The sequence below is a fragment of the Pleuronectes platessa genome, chromosome 22, assembly GCF_947347685.1.
Source record: "Pleuronectes platessa chromosome 22, fPlePla1.1, whole genome shotgun sequence".
Classification (NCBI taxonomy): Eukaryota; Metazoa; Chordata; class Actinopteri; order Pleuronectiformes; family Pleuronectidae; genus Pleuronectes; species Pleuronectes platessa.
Window position 1 is genome coordinate 3,335,807 of NC_070647.1, and position 20,040 is coordinate 3,355,846.

The following is a 20,040-nucleotide window of genomic DNA, read 5'->3' on the forward strand; positions in this document are numbered from 1 at the left end:
GATATGAGGAAGTACTTTGATGTTTTCGAAAGATAACAAATGTTGCCTGAGAAGTCAGGGGTTGCACTCATGACTGTTATGTGACATCCTCACTGACGAGGTCACCAAACAAATCACTTAACAGAACAGAGGATTTGTGTTTGTAAACTACTCAAGGGATCTTGAACAGTAGATGCTACATTCCAAAGGTCTGGGAAAGATAGGTGACAGGATATGGGTCACCTATTGCTTAACATGAAAGAGGTTGATCAATAACATTTGTTTCCTCTCTAGGAGGGGCTTGGAGATGTATAAAGTGCTGCTTTTCTTGTATGTCATTGCTCATTGTATGAGATCCATTCCATGGTCTTGTACATTGATGCCCATCTGCAGATGTAAAATAAACTTCCAGAAAGACATTGTAATGACTTGTGCTTGACTATTGAGAAATTCCCATGACAGGCTACAACTGCCATTTCTCCTGCATCCTACACATTCACTTCTGGAACCAAGTGTTTACAATATCCTGTATCCCAGACCTGCACGTAGTTCCCTTTATGTGTGACTGGTGATTCTCGTGTGTTATCGACGTACATAGATGGTTAAAACTCCACTTTATCTCCTTTCATTTGTTAAACATTAATTGCCACTTTAACTTCTTTCTGTGCTTACACAGAGTGCTTACACCTCAATTGCCCCTGAAGCCTGAAAAAAAAAACAGTGTTTCTTTACAAGGTTTACAAAATCCATAAAGTATAATCAAATATCAGAGTGTGGGCCTTGAGAATCTGATTAATGCAGGTCAGGTCTTTGATAATCTTGTGAGGGCGGGTCTATCTCCACAGTGCTGGGTAAACACTAGAGATTGGTGTAGGAGAAATGCTTTAGCGTCTATTCCTTTCTCTTCAAACAAAACGCCACAAATAAAAATGTGAAAGACATATTGTGCTTTTGTTTCCGAAAAGGGTTAACACGGCAGAAGCAGGGACACAGGGGAGGAGGATGCTGGATGAATGACAGGCTTGTGTCTGAACTGACTGAGTGGATTCACGGCGGGGACAGCAGGGCCTCACCTTCAGGTCTGAAACATCCTTGTAGCACTTCTCTGAGCGCGTGTGATCGGACAGCTGCACGTTCCAGAAGCACGGCAGCTGGTGAACCAGGAACGGGTTCTGTTTGATCACAGCGTTGAAGATGTCCTGCACACACACACACAAAACAGACACAAAACACACACTGAGCCTCATGCTTTGCCTTATGTTTCATCATCTACAGGCGTACTCTTTGGCTTATTTGATGTGCACATGAAGCTGAATTTGATCTTACTCTGATGTTTGCATGGAGTTTTGGCTATAGACCAATTTGACAGGTACAGTAAAATAATGTGGGTCAAAAAACGAATTATTTTTAACAAACCCTTTCCCCAAATTATAGGAGAGTATGACCAACATGTTTTGAATACTTTATAATAATCATTGTTTTAAGTTATTCTTGTGATATGGTACTTTTGTATAATATCTGTGAAGAGTGTGGTAATGCACCCTACAGGCAGTTCTTCTAGTTTGCTAGTTGACGGCCTACATGGAAGCACACTGGATGATCAGAGCTTCTTTTTCCCCTACAGCCCAAAATATCTGAAGTCTTGCTCAGAAGTCGACCTGTTGCACCAAGAAGGAACATCTTGTCTCGGTCTGTCTTGTTTCCTGTTATTGCCGGTTCTTTGAAAAACAATCCGCCACCTTAATCTTCCTCTGGATGTTCCCTACAGAAATAAATCACTATGCTATTCTGAGGTATCAGCTTCTCTCAAACTAGAAACAGTATTTGATGACTGAATCCTGCTTCTGTAGGACAACACCGCTGTGCTAATGCTGAGTGAGCAGTGACAGCGCAGGGAAGGTGTATACTGATTACTTGATTTACTGACAACAGTTGCATTCCCTGAGAGCGGAGTGACATGGACATTTCGTGCCGGTGAACAGTATCTTTTCCACTGACCTCACAATGGAGGGGAATGACACCTGTAACCATGGTAACTGTGCTCATTTGCAGTCACTCTGTGTCTTCTTTGTGGTGGTTCGGAGTCTCTTTGTGGTCCAGTTAAGTGTCTCTGTGGTTGTTCTGGGACTGAGGGCGAGCGATTATGGTCTTCTTTGGTAAGTTTATTACCAGTTATTTTGTGTCTCCTCGGTGTCTGTTTGTCTTTGTAACTCTTTTATGACTCTGCGGTCTTTTTTTCCCCCTGACTTTATCATCATTCCTGTCTTGTTGTATTCATATATAGAATGGTTTAAACTTTACAATCTCCGGAATTAAAAATATATGTTTTATGGATTTGGCTGCGTAGCATGAGATTGTACTGTGAGCTTTAAGTGGCCATTAAAATACCTTTTGATGGATGAAAAACGTTGTCATCCCAACTGACATTAGGGGTGAGAAGAATGATCACCCAATTGATGGCTTCGAATTAAATGACACTATTCTCCCCAGATGTGAGGCCAGTTTAACACTACTGACTCCTCCTCTGCGCTGTCTGTGTTTTGTACGTCTCCAGATGTTCAAGGTGTTACTCTTAATTTATGTGTCATTACAACCGGTAAGGCTGCACACTTGAAGTAGCTTTGAGTGGATGCACTTGTGTTACAAAGGAGACACATTTTAGCAATTTGAGGTTTTGAAGGTTCACGAGACACATTCCACTCCTGTAATGGGAGGCATAAAACCTCTATAGCCACATAATGAAGGCTGTGATAAAGAGGGATGATTGTCCATTGGAAGAGCTCATGCAGCAGAAGGAATGCTGAAACAATTTCCAAAGCCCTGCTCATTTTCCAAACTGCATACCTTGCAGGACCTTGCTTAATGAAGGTTGAGTTAAAATATCATAAATGCACCTGTAATCAAGATGAGCTCTGCGATAATAGAAACCCTTCGCCGAGCGCTCAGATTATGACCTTTACTATGTTAGGAAGACTGCACAAGCTAAGGTATGACTTATTATTAGGAGTTGAGATTTTTTTATTGATCAAATTAACATTGGAAAGTACCTCACAAAACACAAAATAAACCTCCGCCTGCAATTTACTGGAGTATAAATATTTTAAAGCCCTGTTCAGACCTGGAATTCACATCTACCTTGAGGGACCCCATTACAGTTGGACAGCTCTACCTATGTCAGCTCACATCTGTCATTAGGGTTTGGCTGTGTCCGAAATCACCCACACATTAACTAACCCCGACTTCACAGCAGTGGTGTTCTAAAGACTTAGGGCTTTGTCCTATATTTAAAATTTATTTTTATTTTGGATGAATAAAGACTCTAAATTAAAATCTATCAGTCCCTTACACATGTAACAACTGAACGCAACACCTACAAGAACAAACCATCTTAAAATATGTGTTGTTATCCCCATTGGTGTGATTTTATGCACAAAGCTGAATAAACAGCACAGGTTGTCCGAGTCTAACTTGTCTGCCAGAGCTGGCTCCGGTCCAGGCGATGTTGTGATTTGTGCGTGTGAAACGGCAACTTCTGCCAAAAGGGGACAAATTTGCCCATGTGTGATGTGAGGATTGTTACCTGGTCTGCCAGCGAGGTGGATAGCATGCTCATTAGTTCTCTCTCTGCAGTCAGCCTCCACATCTGCTCCCATCTGAGCTTCCGTAGCCGATCCAGGAGAAGCAAAATCACCCCTGGAAAGCACACGTACACATTATGCAAACACACAAACACGCAGGCAGAGACACGGTAGCTTAAGAAACAGAGAGATTAGTATCTTGCTGCCTGGTAAAGGTGATAAATTCCCATCATGAGGCTCTGAATCACAGTCTTGTATTTTCTGAGATAAAGCTGTCGCCTTTAAGCTTGCAGACAGACTGGCACTGGGTGGAGTAAACATGTTCAAATCCTCCTGGAAACACAAATTATTCTCAGAGGCTCATGTGCTTTTCACCGCTCAACCCCCCCCCCCCCCCCCCCAGCACCTGCCACAAACAGGAAGATTCAAAAAACAAAATCTTCTAAGTTCCTTCGCTGACAAAGCTTTTTTTCCCCAGTCGCCTCGAATAACATCCAGCTGCCAGTGTTCAGAAGACAGACTCGGTGAATCATTTCCGGGGATTGGAGCAACCTAACTATGTTTCACACACTGCCGTTGCCCCCCGTATGTTGCCACGGTCACTGCCACAAAGCCGACCAGCCGCAGCCGAAGTGGAGGTTCTCCTGTCAAATTGCTGTTCTGCCTAAACGCAACACACGCCTTTCTGTCCCTGAGATTTGCTTTTCAGTCACACTCACGGGAGGCTGAAGAGCGGAGCACTGAACCTTTACAGCACAGACGTGTCCGGGGGAGTTTACACTGCACCCGCTGAAATTCACAACGCAGTGGGCCACACTGTTTGTTCTGGGTTATATTCAATATAAAGTTTATCCTCGAGCTCAAAACAGCACAACGAGAGCTATATGTCTCCTGAAGGGAAAGAGCTGCTGGATTTGATGGAGGAAAAAATATTTATATATAAAGTCAGGGGGGGAAATAATAGCAACGTGTAATGGAATCCAATCCATTCCACTATCAGCAGCTCTGAGGCTCTGTGAATTATACCCTGCACCTTACTGAAAATGTGTTTTCATACAACTTTTAACAAGCCTGCTGGATGCCGGCAAATTCCATCAATGACTGTGTCCTGCTTCACTGCACACTCACTGTTATTTATTTAGAACAGGGAGACTGAGTTCTTTGAGCTTAAGTTTCCCTCAAATTCTCTCGGATGGTGTAACACACCAACACAATCACAGTGTGAGCTTACCCATAATAAAGATATAAAGCATGACAACTGTCACAGTTTTCAGTGGGAAATATGTGTAAAAGTATCAAACAAAGTTTACGTAATCTTATAGAAACACATACGGTTTGTGACTCAAGGAACTGTTTATTGACACAGTGGCCAAACAGTGTTTCTTCATTACAAACCAGAAAAGCATTCAAGAGCCTCACTTGAGCTGAACGCTGTCTCAAACATTCAATATATGCTACACTGTTTGAAAAGTTTTAACTTTTGAGCGCAGCAGAATGTTACTGTTTGACAAAATGATTAAATTATATCATGACATTTATCAGAGGGCTACAGGCCAGCCAAAATAAGAATCCATTGATAATGCCACAGTCTAAACAGATTAATGAGAATATTCATTTTGTCAGTCGTGTTGTGTAGCTATTACTATCAATAGTATAAAGAACCATGTATATTTTTTATTCTTTTATTTTTGAAGCTGTCTTATATTGATCCTTATACAATGTTTATGTAAGTCTTTACCACTTTTATACTGGTTTGCAGATATACCGATTTTACTGTTAGATATATGAGACTGTTTACATTGTTTATATGGACCTAAAAAAAAAAGGAGCTATATATTTCTTTAACTTTGGAAGTTCAGAATTTTTGTATTTTAAGTTCTGCTTTTGGACGACAACAACTCCGGGAGTGTTCGCTGTTTTTTAAAGCTTCTTCTCAAAGGATTATGGAAGTTATATCACTGTGTTATTTCATAAAGTGTGTTAACAAGATATTATTCATCACATCCGTATTAAATTCATTAACAAGCTACATGCATGTCAACTTTCAGCATTTGTACACATTTACAAGTGAGTTTCACACTTCGAAGCTGACAGCTGCTCTGGTAAAAATAGACCAGATGTGTTACGACACACTAGAGTGTCTGCACAGTCAGAACAATGACTCCAGCAGCAATGAGCACAAACAGACTTTTAATGTCTCTATACCAGCGCTATGTCATCAAGAACTTACCGGTGTTGAAGCCTCTGCCCAGAGACGGCCAGGGCCGATGGTTCTTCCACAGGTTCCCAAGGTACCAGTCACTCTGGTTCTCCACCAGACCCAGAACCTGCTGACCTGAAATACAGCAAACACATCATCACTGCTTTTCCCACTTAAACTTTATTCACTGAACCTTCTTTTTTATTTAGCAAATATTTAGATATTAGTCCATATTTGTTTATTTTATAGTTACTTGTGTCCTTAAGGTTTTAGACCTATTGGCTTGGTTCTTCAAATTTGAATTTTCTTTCATGGCCTACCATTTCATCAATGACATTCTTTTCATTCTCCTCTACTTGCTACACTTGTTAAAGTACTGCCTTTGACATTCAGTATTTCATGCAGGTGATTGACATTAGCACCATGTGAACACATTAGTGGAGCAGCAGGAGCAGCTCTGGGGCTCTGTGTGTGTCCACACAGAAGCAGTACAGGTTCGATAGTGAGTTGTAGACCAGAGCCCGAAACATTACTTCATAAACACAGGAAAATAATAAAAAATGTCCATTGAGCCATTATGTACCTTGTGAGGATGGATGGTTTGATCAAAATAGGAGTGTGTCTGTTCAAACGTCGCACACTGACGGCTGACTGAGAAACAAAGCAGCAGAGAAGAAAGCCTAAAGTTTCCTTTGATCCTCACTCGGAGGTGTCAAATGATTCCGCAGACTAAAGCCTGGCTAATGCTGCTGAGGAGGATCAATGCAGAGCCTATGCCAGTGTCCTGCACTGTTTGCAGTTACAACATCGAAACACAAGTTATACAAAACACACTGCTTCAGTTGGAGCTAGTAAATGCTCTGAAGTCGCTGCAATGCAAGCAAGAGAGAAGACGCCGGAGGACATTATGTCCATGACCACCAAACTGATGGAGGCAGAAGGCAGGAGCATTTTCATGGACAACAAGCTGACCAATCACAGTTGGTCTGCATCGCAATGACGCCTGGTTAAATGTCTAGATAAGTGCATATTGAGCTACAGCGTAGGGCACTGGGCTACTTACACGGCAAATACACATGTGCTGTAGCTATGGCAACAGCATGGATTTGACACAGAAAAGATACCTAAACAGTAACTATTTAGTCATCTGATTTACAAAGTCAAGCACATGTTTCAAGGAGAGGACCGACTGTTACTCCATAGCTGTAAACATAGGCCTGTGTAGGCACATGTGATCTACAACACTCAGATACTGACCACAGCAACACTCAACATCACAGTCATGATATTTAAGGATAGCAGCTTTAAAAACAAATACATTTTTGCCATTTGTTGCTATGGTGGTTTTAGTTGAAGAAGGCAATTGAGTCACGATGTGCTGTTGATCTGCAGGTCTGTGCAGTTTGCAGCTCATCAGCAGATCATCAGAGAAGATGGTTTCAGAAACTTCAGGGTTATCTAGTTCTACACCGAGCCAGAAGAAACGCAATCCTCGCAAAAAGCGGGCTTTTATGTCTGAGTCATCAGCAAACTTGGAGCGCACACCTCACAAATGGCATACAAGTGGCATGGGAGAAGGCGGAAATTGAATTTAACACTCCGCTCTTATGAATTTGGATTTTCCGGGCCACTAGACATTAGGTAGAAAAGAGGACAGGAGGTGGGATGAAATAAAGAAGAAAGATCCAGAAGGCGAAGGGACGAGAGGGGAGGGGTGTACGTGGGCTTCAGGGTGACAGATTATAGAAGGCATGCTGGGCAGAGATAAAGGTCGAGGAGATAGGCATTAGGGAGGAGATAGGAACCCCGAGTGCGGGCATGGGTGTAGAGGTGGCAGCTTTAATGAAGGTTGTAAGGAAGATTAATGACAGCCTATTGGAGCAGGCAGCCTTTAGAAGGGCTGCAAAACAAAGACCACAGATCTGCCATCAAGGTGACGACTGAGCAGGACAATTAGAGCACAGAAACAATACACTGCCCCCTTTTACTGGGAAGCACAGGTGACTCAACTAACAAAAAGTCCATAATATCAATGCTAGCAGTGGTAGGAATCAAAGTGCACTGCAGATCCTGTCTGTTTATATTCTAATAAACAGTTTTATGATGGTTAATAATTTTTATTGTAATGAAGTAATAACACTGTGTGATTCATTACAGTTAATGACTTTTTAATCGTGTTGGAATCTATCATCTATTTTTCCTGGATCACATGCAATTTTAAATGTCACAGAGTGTTAAATATGGAAGTTTAGACATCCCACACGAGCACATAAATGAAAAACGTGAATGCAAAAGTCACAACACGACTGCAAATCCACAACACAACCACAAAAACCACACAACTGAAACGCAATCACAATGGAAGCGAGTGGCCACAGGTGTTGACAGTGAAATGAACACTGCTGCCAAGTTAGCTGTCATTTGTGAAAACCCAGTCAAATCAGTCGCCACTTCAAATGAGATGCTCGTCTATTTGAGGTGTTAAGGTACAATTGTGTTATCTTGCTTTTTGGATGCTCCAAGCACCTGTACCGTAACACCTCAACGTCACTTAACTCTTACATCCAGGACTTGAAGACAGTAAGTAACCCTGCTTGTTTAATTGTCAACATCCATGAAAACTTCCACTGTGGTTGTGTTTCCAATGTGTGGATGTTGTATTTTTCGTTAACGTGCTTGTGTGAGACATCTCGGCCAACGCAATTAAATGTGCAGGATGTCTGCCTTCCTTATTTGGAGAGGACAATTTCAAAGATGTGGGAAATTAACTCTCCGGGTTCAGTTACAGATAGATCTTAAAGGCCAAAGCTAAAAGGGGAACACATTTCACGATGTCAGGGCTGTGTTTGTGTCTCCAGAGAGAGAACTGTGAAGTCTGATGAATGGCCTCAATATCATTTGAGTTAGTGTCGGCAGGATGTGAAGACTAAAAGTTTGAAAATGAAAAGTCTGGTAGTTACAAAGATCCTCTGTCGGCTGATTTTCATCTCTGCTCAAGGCTGCATCCGACAATACTTATCTCCCAATTTAATACTCTCACGATACTTAGTTATACATTTGATATGTGTTGTCATTTATTTAAAACAGATTCCATTACAGCATCATTACAATAAACCCCCTGCCTCTGTCTTAAAGCCATGCTAATTAAAAAATATATTAAAATAACATTACATAAATACAGTAGGTCATAGGATTCTACCTATTGGTTTAATAAAGTACAGATCTAATAAGCGTGGTTATTGAAAGTGAATCAAAAAATGTCCCCAACCCGACTTGCAAAACACACCTGTTAGTGTTTGGGCTGCAATATGAGTGGTGTAAGGGCCAGGGTTTGACATAAGTAAAACAGTATCTTAGGTTTTGCTGTATCGATTTTGAATTTGATTTGGTTTTGTTTGATTTAAGCTTTTCATTTTGAGCCCAATCATATTATAGGAGTACAATGCAGCATCTGTGGAGTGCTTTGAAACAAAGCCTGAAAGCCCCCCCCCCCTCTGGCACTGCTCACTCTCTGCTGCTGAGCTTAGGGTAATTTTGTCGGGAGTCACAAGGTCAGAGTTTTGATGCCAAATAGTAATACTGTGGAAATTCTACATTCAAACCTAGTCTAATCCACATGAGGTGTCTCAATCAACATAATATAAATATAACGTTTTAATATACAGGAAATATCTTATTAAATTATCCCAGAGCATCTGCAACACAACAATGCATCAATGGTGTACCTTTAAAAAAAGAGTTAGCGGCCTTCAAAAGTATGAATCGATCCAGTAAGGGTGCATGGAGAATGACAAGGTGGAGCTCTAAAGTGATGAACAAATAAAACTGGTTGACTCCAGCGTGTTCACCAGCTGCTCCCTGACTGCTGTTTGCTGCTGAGCAGGTATGTGAACAGTGGGTTTTTAGAGACGTTTACACTGGAAACAGCTGCCTGCCCTAACCCTGCACCCCAACCCTAACCCTGCTGCTGTGGCTGGATATAAGACTGATGAGTGCAGAGTTTGCACCAAATTAATGAGCTGACTGAGCCTGGAAAGTTACACACAGCATAGAAGTGTGGCGTTCTCTGTGGATGGGCAAGTAATAATTCAAATAATAATAAGAAATTACTTGAAAGCATCTTTCTCTATGGAACTGTTTCTGTTTCAAAGAAGCAAAATGAAAAGGTCAGTGTGATTAATGAACGGCTGTGGCTGAGTGCAGGTTGTGCACTATACAGAAGGTCGGCGGTTCGATCCCCCATTCAGCACACTGAAGAGTCCTTGGGCAAGACACTGTACCCCAACTTGCCCCTGATATCTGTGCCAGCAGGGTATGAGTGTCCGATTGAGAATGTGCTGCACAAAGATGCCCTGTATGAATTTATATGTAAATGGTGGCAAATCTGTAATATGTGTCATTATTTTTTAAATGAGCATAAAGTGTTGATGCATTTTTCGGCTTTGACAGGACTAGCTTCCTGATAAAAATGTGTGACTAAATCCAAACATTCAAAATGATAAAAACTGTGTGTGACTGACCGTGATGCCTTAACCATCTGCTCCGTCATATAATCTGTTTCCAGGTGAGTAAGTCATGAAGCAAGAAATAAAAACTAAATCAATACAGCTCCACTCTTTTTCAACAAAGAGAAAATGTTCTGCTCTGCAATAATCTACCTCTGGATAATACTCTGTCAAAAATGGCAGACTTTTCACACTCTTCTCTGTATTCAAGCAAAGCTGTCAGCCACACATACTGGATATTCGATACAGATTAATTCAAATTATCCTGTTTAGCTGTTATTGATCCATCATTTATCGACAGGCTACCTGGCCTGGGAGCCCCTGAGGAATTCAAGCCAATATTTGCTATTTAGCAACTGCATTCTGGGCAGAATGTATTACAGAGGTGGACATAATTGGATGTACGCATTTCCCACAAAGCAAAGACCGCACACAGCAAACCTCAGGGCATCCACTCCCAGCCTGCTGGTGGCTGATGCATGTTCCTCAATGGACTGTGGCAGGGCACCATGGGAATGAGAGGGAATTCTTTACTGCGGTGTCAGTGGCGCTGATTTAGAAAGATGAATGTCAGGGTCAGCAGGCCACACATGCACTCTTCAATCGGTCTACGCATCCTCCTCTACTGCTACTCGCATGGAGCATCAGAGGTACACTCGACATGTGAGAACAGGGAATTCTCTGTCAGCGATTATGTAGCAACCTATTTATGTCTGGAGATATTTGCTGACCTGGGCATACCAAGGATGGATAATGTAAAAAAACTGTTGTCCAAGCTCTTGATCCAAGTAAAAGTAGTGAATAGTTTGTTCTGACGTAACGCACTACAAAGTGGAACAGTTTGTTGCAGTGAATATCTCTTATTTCATGTTATTTTACGTAATTTTCGAAAGTGTGGGAACATAATTGACTGAAACAAACGTTGGAAATTATGTTTGGAAAAAACTATACAACAATTATGAGATATTCAGATATCAGACATCAGATATTCAATTTAAGGAGAGATATAATTGTTTCACATTCTATAAAAACAGGACATTATCCTGCCACATCACCGTAACTTAAAGTTTTGTTTGGGGCAGACCTAAGATTTATTTCTAGATCTAGGGCAATAAATAGGCCACATTTGACACAAACGCATCAATGTTCACAATCTAAACGCAAGTCCATCTTCAGTAAAGTACTTCCTTGTTTGCCAGTAGCTGCTGTGAGCAAACACACACATATTAAATATATTCGGCAAATTGTTCCCTGTTAGAGCGCTAGTGAAAAATCACTTGTGGGTTTTAAAATAACTCTTTCAGAATTTCAGATTTATTGCATTTTAAACTCATGTGCCTAGAAAACATATGATATGTAAAAGCCCTTTTTTAATAAAATAAATACTAATTAAATACTGAAGTGCCCCATTTTTTGACATTTACTTGTCCTTACAGAGAATAGTGACAAGACCGTGGTGCTTCAGAGGCCAATCAGACTGGGACTGGGCCCAGTGCCCCTCTGATCCTCACCCATAGTTTTCTAGTTAAACTTCCCATCCTGCTGCCAGAGCTGGACATCAATATTGGACAAATTAGCAAACCACACACTTTGTTCAATGCCAATGTTTATTTAGTTCTATTACCTCTCTCTACACACGACACTAAAACAAAGATACACTACCTGCATTACCACAGAATATTCTAATATTTGCAGTTATATACTAGGTCCCTGCAGTAGCACTTAATTGTGTATTGAAAAGTGGGTAAAAAGGACAGTTGTGATCGGCCGATGTGTCAGGTGTGATTGGCCATTCTGTTTCAAAGCCCAGGGCCTTTTAATAATAAATTAAACATACTGAGCTTCAGGGAGAAATGGGAATGAGATTGACATGACTTGTGCGTCACGATTGTAGGCTCATACTGTCGACCCTGAGATTTTCCTGACTGGGTCCAGTGAAAGCCAATAACATCCCCCCCCCCCCCCAACACACACACACACACACTTCAGTTCCAATACTTCACAGCAGATAATGTCCAATGTGTGTTTAACTGAGAGAAACTGAACAGCATCCAATCTGACCGACAAGCTTTTACTGTCTCCCACTTACGCCATCTCATTTTCTTTTTGTCTGGCCTTGAGGGGGACAGGGGTGAAACATTTTGTTCTTTGATCGAGAGAAAGTCTTTATTCCATATGTTCACTAAAAGCTATACAATCTATAGGGTGGGCCCAGTTCAGTGTAATGGGCATGTTTCAACCTTTAGCCACAAAGATACAGAAATTGCATAAAATGGGATATCTCAAACATATTTAATCAGAAACTAAACTTGAATTCATGTCATTCATGATTCTACTAGATGAATAAAGAGCAGCCACAGTGACCCGCTCAGTGGTCACAGGAGAAAATATGAAGCATCCTCCGACTGAATTTGTGGGACATAATTGACTCATAACACCAGAGTAATATCCGGATATTTAACAGATCTTTATGAATAATGTTAAGTTCAAAATGAGTCCAAATTTAGAATATATAGTGGAACGTTTGAGTGCAATTTAGATTGTTAAAATAAACATGTTGGTGATGAGAAAGCTCGAAAACAAAAATAAATATTTGTTTTAAATCTCAAAAAGGACAATTTGCTTTCTTATTAAGTGATACGCTTGATTCTTGGCATTCATGATTGATAAAGAACAACCACCAGTGCTCCATTTTCAATACTCAAGGGAAAACAGTGAAGGAGTCTCACCCTGCACTACAATCTGTAACCTCCTTCTGTCAGTTTCTGTATGTATTGTGTATACTAAGACTGAATTTATATTTTATGAGTCAAACCTAGAATTACTGCCTTGCAGTTGTACGCCTGCAGCAAACAGTCAAGTTTCAGTTAATGTCCATGTCTTTCTAGGCACATGCAATACATTTAGAGAAGAATTTGGAGATGTTATGGTAGTAGATGTGATAGTAAGCGTAATAATCCTTGTGCTATGGCCAAATTGTACATAAATAAGCCGCACTTGTCTATAAGCCGCAGGTGTCTCCGTTGAAACATGAGATATTAACACGGCAAGAAAGATTTTTTTAAAACTTTTAATTAAATAAATGCCAGTAACATCCAAAATTACGAGTCAGTTCTTCATGCTGCCGTCGCTAGCATCTCAGAATCATGAGCGTACGTGCAGCAGCTCTATTTCCTTCTTCGACAGCCAGACGGATCGCTTTTAACTTGAAAGCTGCATCATATGCATTTGTTCGTGTCTTTTCCATGATGAGGGTGTGTGCATCAAGCGCAAAATGGGTGATCTGAAGAATTAAGTGTGAGTTAGTTTGCCGAAACAGTTTCATTGGTCCACTGTGACCTGTTCGGTAATTTCATTGGTCTGATATGACTCGTACTCATACAACATGTTTGTGCCCTACCCACAATTCTCAGGTGCACTACGTCACACACACAACAAATTTCTTAAAGTGGCAGGCCATACCTGCAACACTATGAAAATCCATCAATTAGCTGCATCGTTGTAAAAGCCGCAGTCTCAAAGCGTGTGAAAAAAAGTAGCGGCTTACATGAGGGAATTTACGGTAAATGATGCTGACCATGTCTTTTGTCAGGTCACAGTGATCTTTACCTCTGACACCCAAAATAAAATCTTTTCATCCTTGAGCCACTGCCTAATTCGAAGGGAGATCCACAAAGCGTTCTGACCTGATGTGTTCTTGAAGGTGGGATGGAAGCACAGAAGGAAAATCTGAAACACGATGTGTTGAGCTGCAGCTTTGCAAAGGCATGGAAAAGGTCAGTGAGACTCTCAGAAGTTCTTCTTTGCAGTTTCTAAGCTCCTGAGTGGGCGGTCTGGTGCATGTGTGTGTGTGTCTGTGTTAAACAGCTGAGCCACAGCCAAACTGACCTTGGCCAGACAGTGTTTTGTTGTCGATGCTGTTATCCACTTATTCATCAGCTAAACTTTTGGGGCTTTATTTGAAAGTTATTGTTTTCTCTAAGTTGTCTGCACACTGATGTCCGCAGTTCATCTTGTTTAAGTAGTTGCTTGTTTAGTACCACGAGCAAACAATCAGTGTTCAAGAGGAGACATGTGTCTTTGTAGATAAGAAGCAGCCATTTGCTTTAGTGGTTGTAGTGTAAAATCTATGGCTCTTGATGTCGGGCTGTTGTCTGATTCATGTCACTGTCACCCAATGGAGAAGTTCTCCATCAACAGGATATCATTCTGACTTGCTTACTGGGCACTTTATAAAAAACGAAAACCTATTAAACACATATGTCCCAATTTTGCCCTCAAGAGGGAGAACAGTTATTTATGTAGCAGAAAAACATTACATTTTCACTTAAATCTCAGTATCCTCTGTGCACAAATTACCCATCAATCCATGCATTCAGCTAGCCAGCTAGCATTGCAATCAGCCAGCCAGCCAGTTTATCCTTTTAAGGGTCACCAAGGGGTGTGTGGCAATCTCATATGACATTGGGTAAAAGGCGGTGTACCCCGTGCCAGTCTATCACAGACAACAAACAACCATTCACACTCTCACCTATGGATATTTTGAGTCTCCAGTGTACCAAACCTACTAACTACTGCAGCACCTGTACAACCACATCCGAGTTTTACATCAAACTAAGTTAAGCAGCATTTTTAATCAATTTTACTCATCACTTATGTACTCATTAATGATATATCGCTCTTTTTTTCACAACAGACATTTTGACTAGTCATGGTAGGAAAAGCAAAGGTGTTGCTTACTTGGTCAACAGAGTATCTCCCTTCTATTTACTATTTGCCAAAGTGAGTCAACATGAATACCTGAACGAAAAAGCCACAAAATTTAACTCAGCCATTCATCTTGTTACATCCACCTGTGGTTTTTTACAATACTTTGACATGTTAAACTGTCTTCTGTGAATGAACAGACCACATTTTCTTTACTGTTGAATTTTCTTAATGTCCAGAGTGACCGCATGAAGTCATAAAGCTTTAAAAAACCAACAGGTAAAACAAGAGGCTAGTTAGTGAGCTGGCATGACAAAGCAACTCACTTCCTCCGTCCCAGGGCCCTTGAACACAAAGTGATCAGCTAAAAAGCATTTCTATCACATGAGGATTGAACTGCTGACAAAAAAGCTAAGGGATGTCTCATGCTCTTAGAAAACTGTAATACACTTAAGTGTTCTTAATTCAAGGACAGGTAGTTTGGACGGCTACACTGCCAAAGAATCATCTGCCATTAGTACCGTTGATTGCATTTAGCCATGGGAAGAGGGAAAGCATGGTGTCATAATGTAGTGCAGGATGTTGCCATGGTGACCCATATACTATCCACATTAGCAGAACATGTTTAGTTTGGGTTTAATGCATATATCTTCTGCGCACACTGACTATGATCCTATTGAAAATTGTTCAAAGAACAAAATCCAGAACCAGCATTCACACTCTGGAAATTCTCCCTGCAGATATAGTCCGATCAGGGAGTAAATCTAAGGATGCAAGACGACGTTTCAGTCAAAGAATTTTGAAAGAAAGACTCTGGAGACAATCTACATCTGCGAAGCCTTCCATCATCAATAACCTACACAATCATGTAGATTCCCACACCCCTCCCCTTGATCCTCACTGGCATTATCTCCTTCCTGCACATGTACTCTTATGCTTAAAAAATTCAACAGGGACTAGGGACATCCGCTTACAAATACCGACTGAATAAATATGTAAAAAAAAAAATGAAAGTCATATTAGCATTGAAAGTGGTTCTTGCATTGAAAGTGGTTCGTGGCTGCTCTTGGAGCAGCCACGTATTCTTTGAAACTTTCATGATGGTACGTACATCTCTCTGTTTCAATGAACCCCCAGCATTTCCTGGAGACAGGCCTGACACCCATCTTTGGTACCAGTATATCAGTATTGAAATCACTACCCAATATTATACAAATTGTAACCAAAGGTCTTGACGCTGCAGAGTGTGCTGCATTGTCCTTAAAATGGCACTAAAGTGAAGCTGATGGTGTGATGAGGGTCTGCAATGGAATCTACAGTAAACGACATGGGATGAATGCATGAAATGATCTGCAAATTTGTGTGAAACGTGTGTTATCAAAAGACAATATAAAGGACCATTAGAAAGGAAAAGTGTCATGATAAACATCACTCTGAGGTGTGAGGTATAAACTTCAGCTAATTTGGCAGTTTTTACATGTTGCCTTAATGGATGGAGATCTGCAAATCTGTCCATAGATCAGTTTTTTTCATTGCCCTGAGCTGAAGCTTACGAGCTTCACACTGGAAAGTGTGTAATGAAAGCCGATGCCATTCTTCCAACATGCCACAGGAGATGTGATGCTTACAGGCAACCAGACAGCAGTTTAATCATCTATTCATTGAGCAGTAAGAAGGCGGTTTTTTACCATCCAGTTATTAACTCATGAAAAAAGAAATAGTAAAACCTTGACTCTTTAAAACTCCCTGGGAAAATAATAATTTCAGTAAATTATATTATTATATTATATATATATATTATATTATTATATTATTATATTATGTAAGTTATTTTCAGGACAATGAAATGTTAAGAAGTAAATCATCAATTTTTTCAGATCCGAAAATAAAAGCAGACCAGAATGAATTGGCATTTGGCCCCTCGCTTTGAAGTGTGAGACTGCTTCCAAATGAAGTTTGTATAGCTTGTTTCCTCTTCTTCTCACTTTCATCATTCCTTTAAACTTTTACAAAGTTGGGGGTAACCTGATTTGGCAATTGTAAGGGCACGTACCACATGAACACACATGCTCTGTGAGGCAGGTCACTGGTTTAACTCCTGCTGGCCAGATTTTCTACGACACGTGTTTCCTCTTCTATCCCCTACATTTCCTATCTCTCTCCAGTTTGTTGATCTACTAAAGGCATACAGGCCATTCAAAAACCACTTTTGTTGGCGTCCACAGTAAATTAGCAATTTAAACTGCTAATCATCTAAGATAGTCCATCCGTCCATCTCTACCACTTATGCTTCGAGGGTTGGCTGGAGCCAATTCAAGCTGACATTGGGCGAGAGGTTGCCAGCGTAAGGAAAGGCCAAAATAGAGACAAACAACACTTCACTCTCATTTTAACACAACTGTCAATTTAGAGTCTACGATTAACCTAACTCCTGTTTGCATGACTTTGGACTGTGGGAGGAAGCCAGTAAATCCACATAGACCCTGGCTAAACTGGGATTCCAAACAACGTGCCGCCAAGATAGCACCTTGTTAAATGAATCAAATACCGTATAGCTGCACCATATAGTATATGACTTCCCCTTGAAGATGAATGTTATGTGGAGTAGAAGTGTCCAGAGCATTAACAGCTCATTCAGCAGAGGTTGAGGTGCAATGACTTTTGCCACCCGGGAAAGAAACCTGTGGAGGAAAAGCTCCTGTTTGCAGCAGTCTTGCTCCTGGGGCTGAATGATGCTAGATGGGTTAAAATTCCAATCCCAAAAAGTGAGGGGCTTGTTCCAGCTCAGCAGCTCTGTGGAAAGACTTCATCACACCAGAGATGGGCAATTATTGTTTACGTCAATCAAAATGATATCAAGCCCAGTCCCTGTTCACTGATAAGGTTCCGTTTGCGTATGGGTTAGTCTACTATCTCGTATGGGTTAGTCTACTATCTCTGCCTCCTATTGTGTCTCACGTCATCTGAGACAATTGGGTGTAAGTGGTAGATAGCAGAGATGGAACAAAAGAAAGTAAAAGCTGTGTGACTACTGGTAAAGTGGATTCTTTGACACTATTGTCAACGTGTCATCGGCTCTTAAAGCATGATATTTAACTGTGTGATCACACCGAAAGATATGAGGAAAGGAAATGGCTGGCAGCGTTTCATTTCACAGAGTCTCGATGAAGAGAAGCAGCAGCGCGGACTAAATTGCCAGCACTCCGAAAAACGAGTCAATGACGACCCAAGGATGAATCACATTACCCTCAACATGCTGCTACTGCAACCAATTTCAGATAAGGATTTGATTTTCTTCCAGATCAAACTCTTGATACATGATTAGAGCCAAAGAGTTTGTGCCAAGGTTTTTCTATAAAAACACGGATGCTGAAGCTTGTAACCATGTTATATGTGTATAAAATACTTTGTGTGGGTAACACCAGGCATTACTCCTCACCTGGCTGGTGAGAATTGAAGTAAAGATAAATGCTTTCTCACTGCAGACTGCTCACACCCCCGCCCATCATGAAAACTCTCCTATGCGCATGCGTATTTGTGTATCAGGAGAGGAGGGAAGCGATTCAGAAACCATCGAGGGGGGAAAAAGAGTTTTGAAGATGGCCTCGGATGACATGGTTCCGACGGAAAAAAGCAACGATCTTTCATTTGGCAGTGGTTCAGATATCGCAAGTAAGACTTTGAACAAAACCCTACCTATGCACTATATGCTGCCAAACCATTGCCACAAGACGTAGCAGTACCACAAATTTGTTTCCCCACCAAAAATGCCAAAAAAATGCCTCAATCTTTGTATCTCCATATCTCCACCCACTTGAAATAAAACGCTGAAGGAAAAAGCCCTGCAGCAAATTACTCTGGCTTCTTCATTTGAATAGAAATCCCATTGGACAAAAACAAGGAAAGTGTCCATGGCAGCACTTACAAAACACATCGCCAAAGACATGGCCCTGATTAGTGTTGTGGAAAAGCCAAGATTCAAAAATCTCATAAAGACACTTGACCCAAAGTACAATTTGCCTGGTCTTACATTTTCTACATAGAAAGCGCTGCCAGAGTTCATTCAGTGTACATTTCAGTAAGAGAAAACGTGGCCTTCCAGCTAACAGATGTGCCCCCACCTACGGATCTGTGGTCCAGCACAAGGGCTGCAAGATGCTCTCCTGTAATTGGACTTTTCAGACACTCGAAAAGAGTGCATCACCGCAGATAACGGGTGAATAGCTGTGGGCCTGAACAAGTGCGATCGGTGAGTATTTGTATAGGTTTGCCTCCCTCTGATGGGCAAATGATAACAATTTTAACTATCAACAACTTTAAAGATTTAATAATTTGTTACATTCAATTAAAAACTCTGACTGTATTTTTAATGATTGTTTAATACAGTTAAAAACTGTATGAGCGCATTTCATGATTTTTGTGTCCGCATGATCCATGTATATAAAATATAATTATTAAGTATTTAATATATGTCAAGCTTATATTGCCAGAAAACTTAGTTTAAATAGGAATCTAAAATCTTTCTGAGATCTGTAGAATATATATAAAAAGATTAATGAAGAAGGCTCCTTTGATGACAACGCATCTACCTCTGTCAGAGCCACCATCACAGAACTGCACTAAATATATCTGTCTCAATTCATCATTTTATACAATAATATTGTCTTTTGCACACTCTGTCTACATATTCTTACACTCACAGTATATTATATTATCTATTTTATCGCCAAAAAATATTTATACCCGTACTATATATCATATATTATATCATACTCTTTGTATATTCTTTGTATATATAAGTCTATATACACATATTTTATTTATACATGTGTACATGTTATTATTATTATATTATATTCTGCTATTATTAGTATATACTGCTATTATATTGGTATAATTACTATCATATATAAATATATATTATATACGATATATACTGTACTATTTTTTATATACTGTCTAACAATAACATTACCATCATATCATCAGTACTATTACCATCATCTGCCACTGCACCTTATCTACCTATTTTATCTTGTGTTTCTGTTTTTATTCTTTCTACTGCAATATT

General features: G+C 40.4%; 1 protein-coding gene across 1 annotated transcript in view; it reads right to left on the bottom strand.

Annotated features, from left to right (window-relative positions):
- The window catches only part of large1 (LARGE xylosyl- and glucuronyltransferase 1), a 63,519-nt gene that overhangs the window by 16,763 nt on the left and 26,716 nt on the right, over positions 1–20,040 (bottom strand). The window contains exons 6-8 of the mRNA XM_053415438.1: positions 5,788–5,892; positions 3,560–3,672; positions 1,053–1,178 (exon numbers count right to left, since the gene is read on the bottom strand). Of these exons, the coding sequence (XP_053271413.1) occupies positions 1,053–1,178; positions 3,560–3,672; positions 5,788–5,892 (344 nt within the window). The remainder of the gene's footprint in view (positions 1–1,052; positions 1,179–3,559; positions 3,673–5,787; positions 5,893–20,040) is intronic.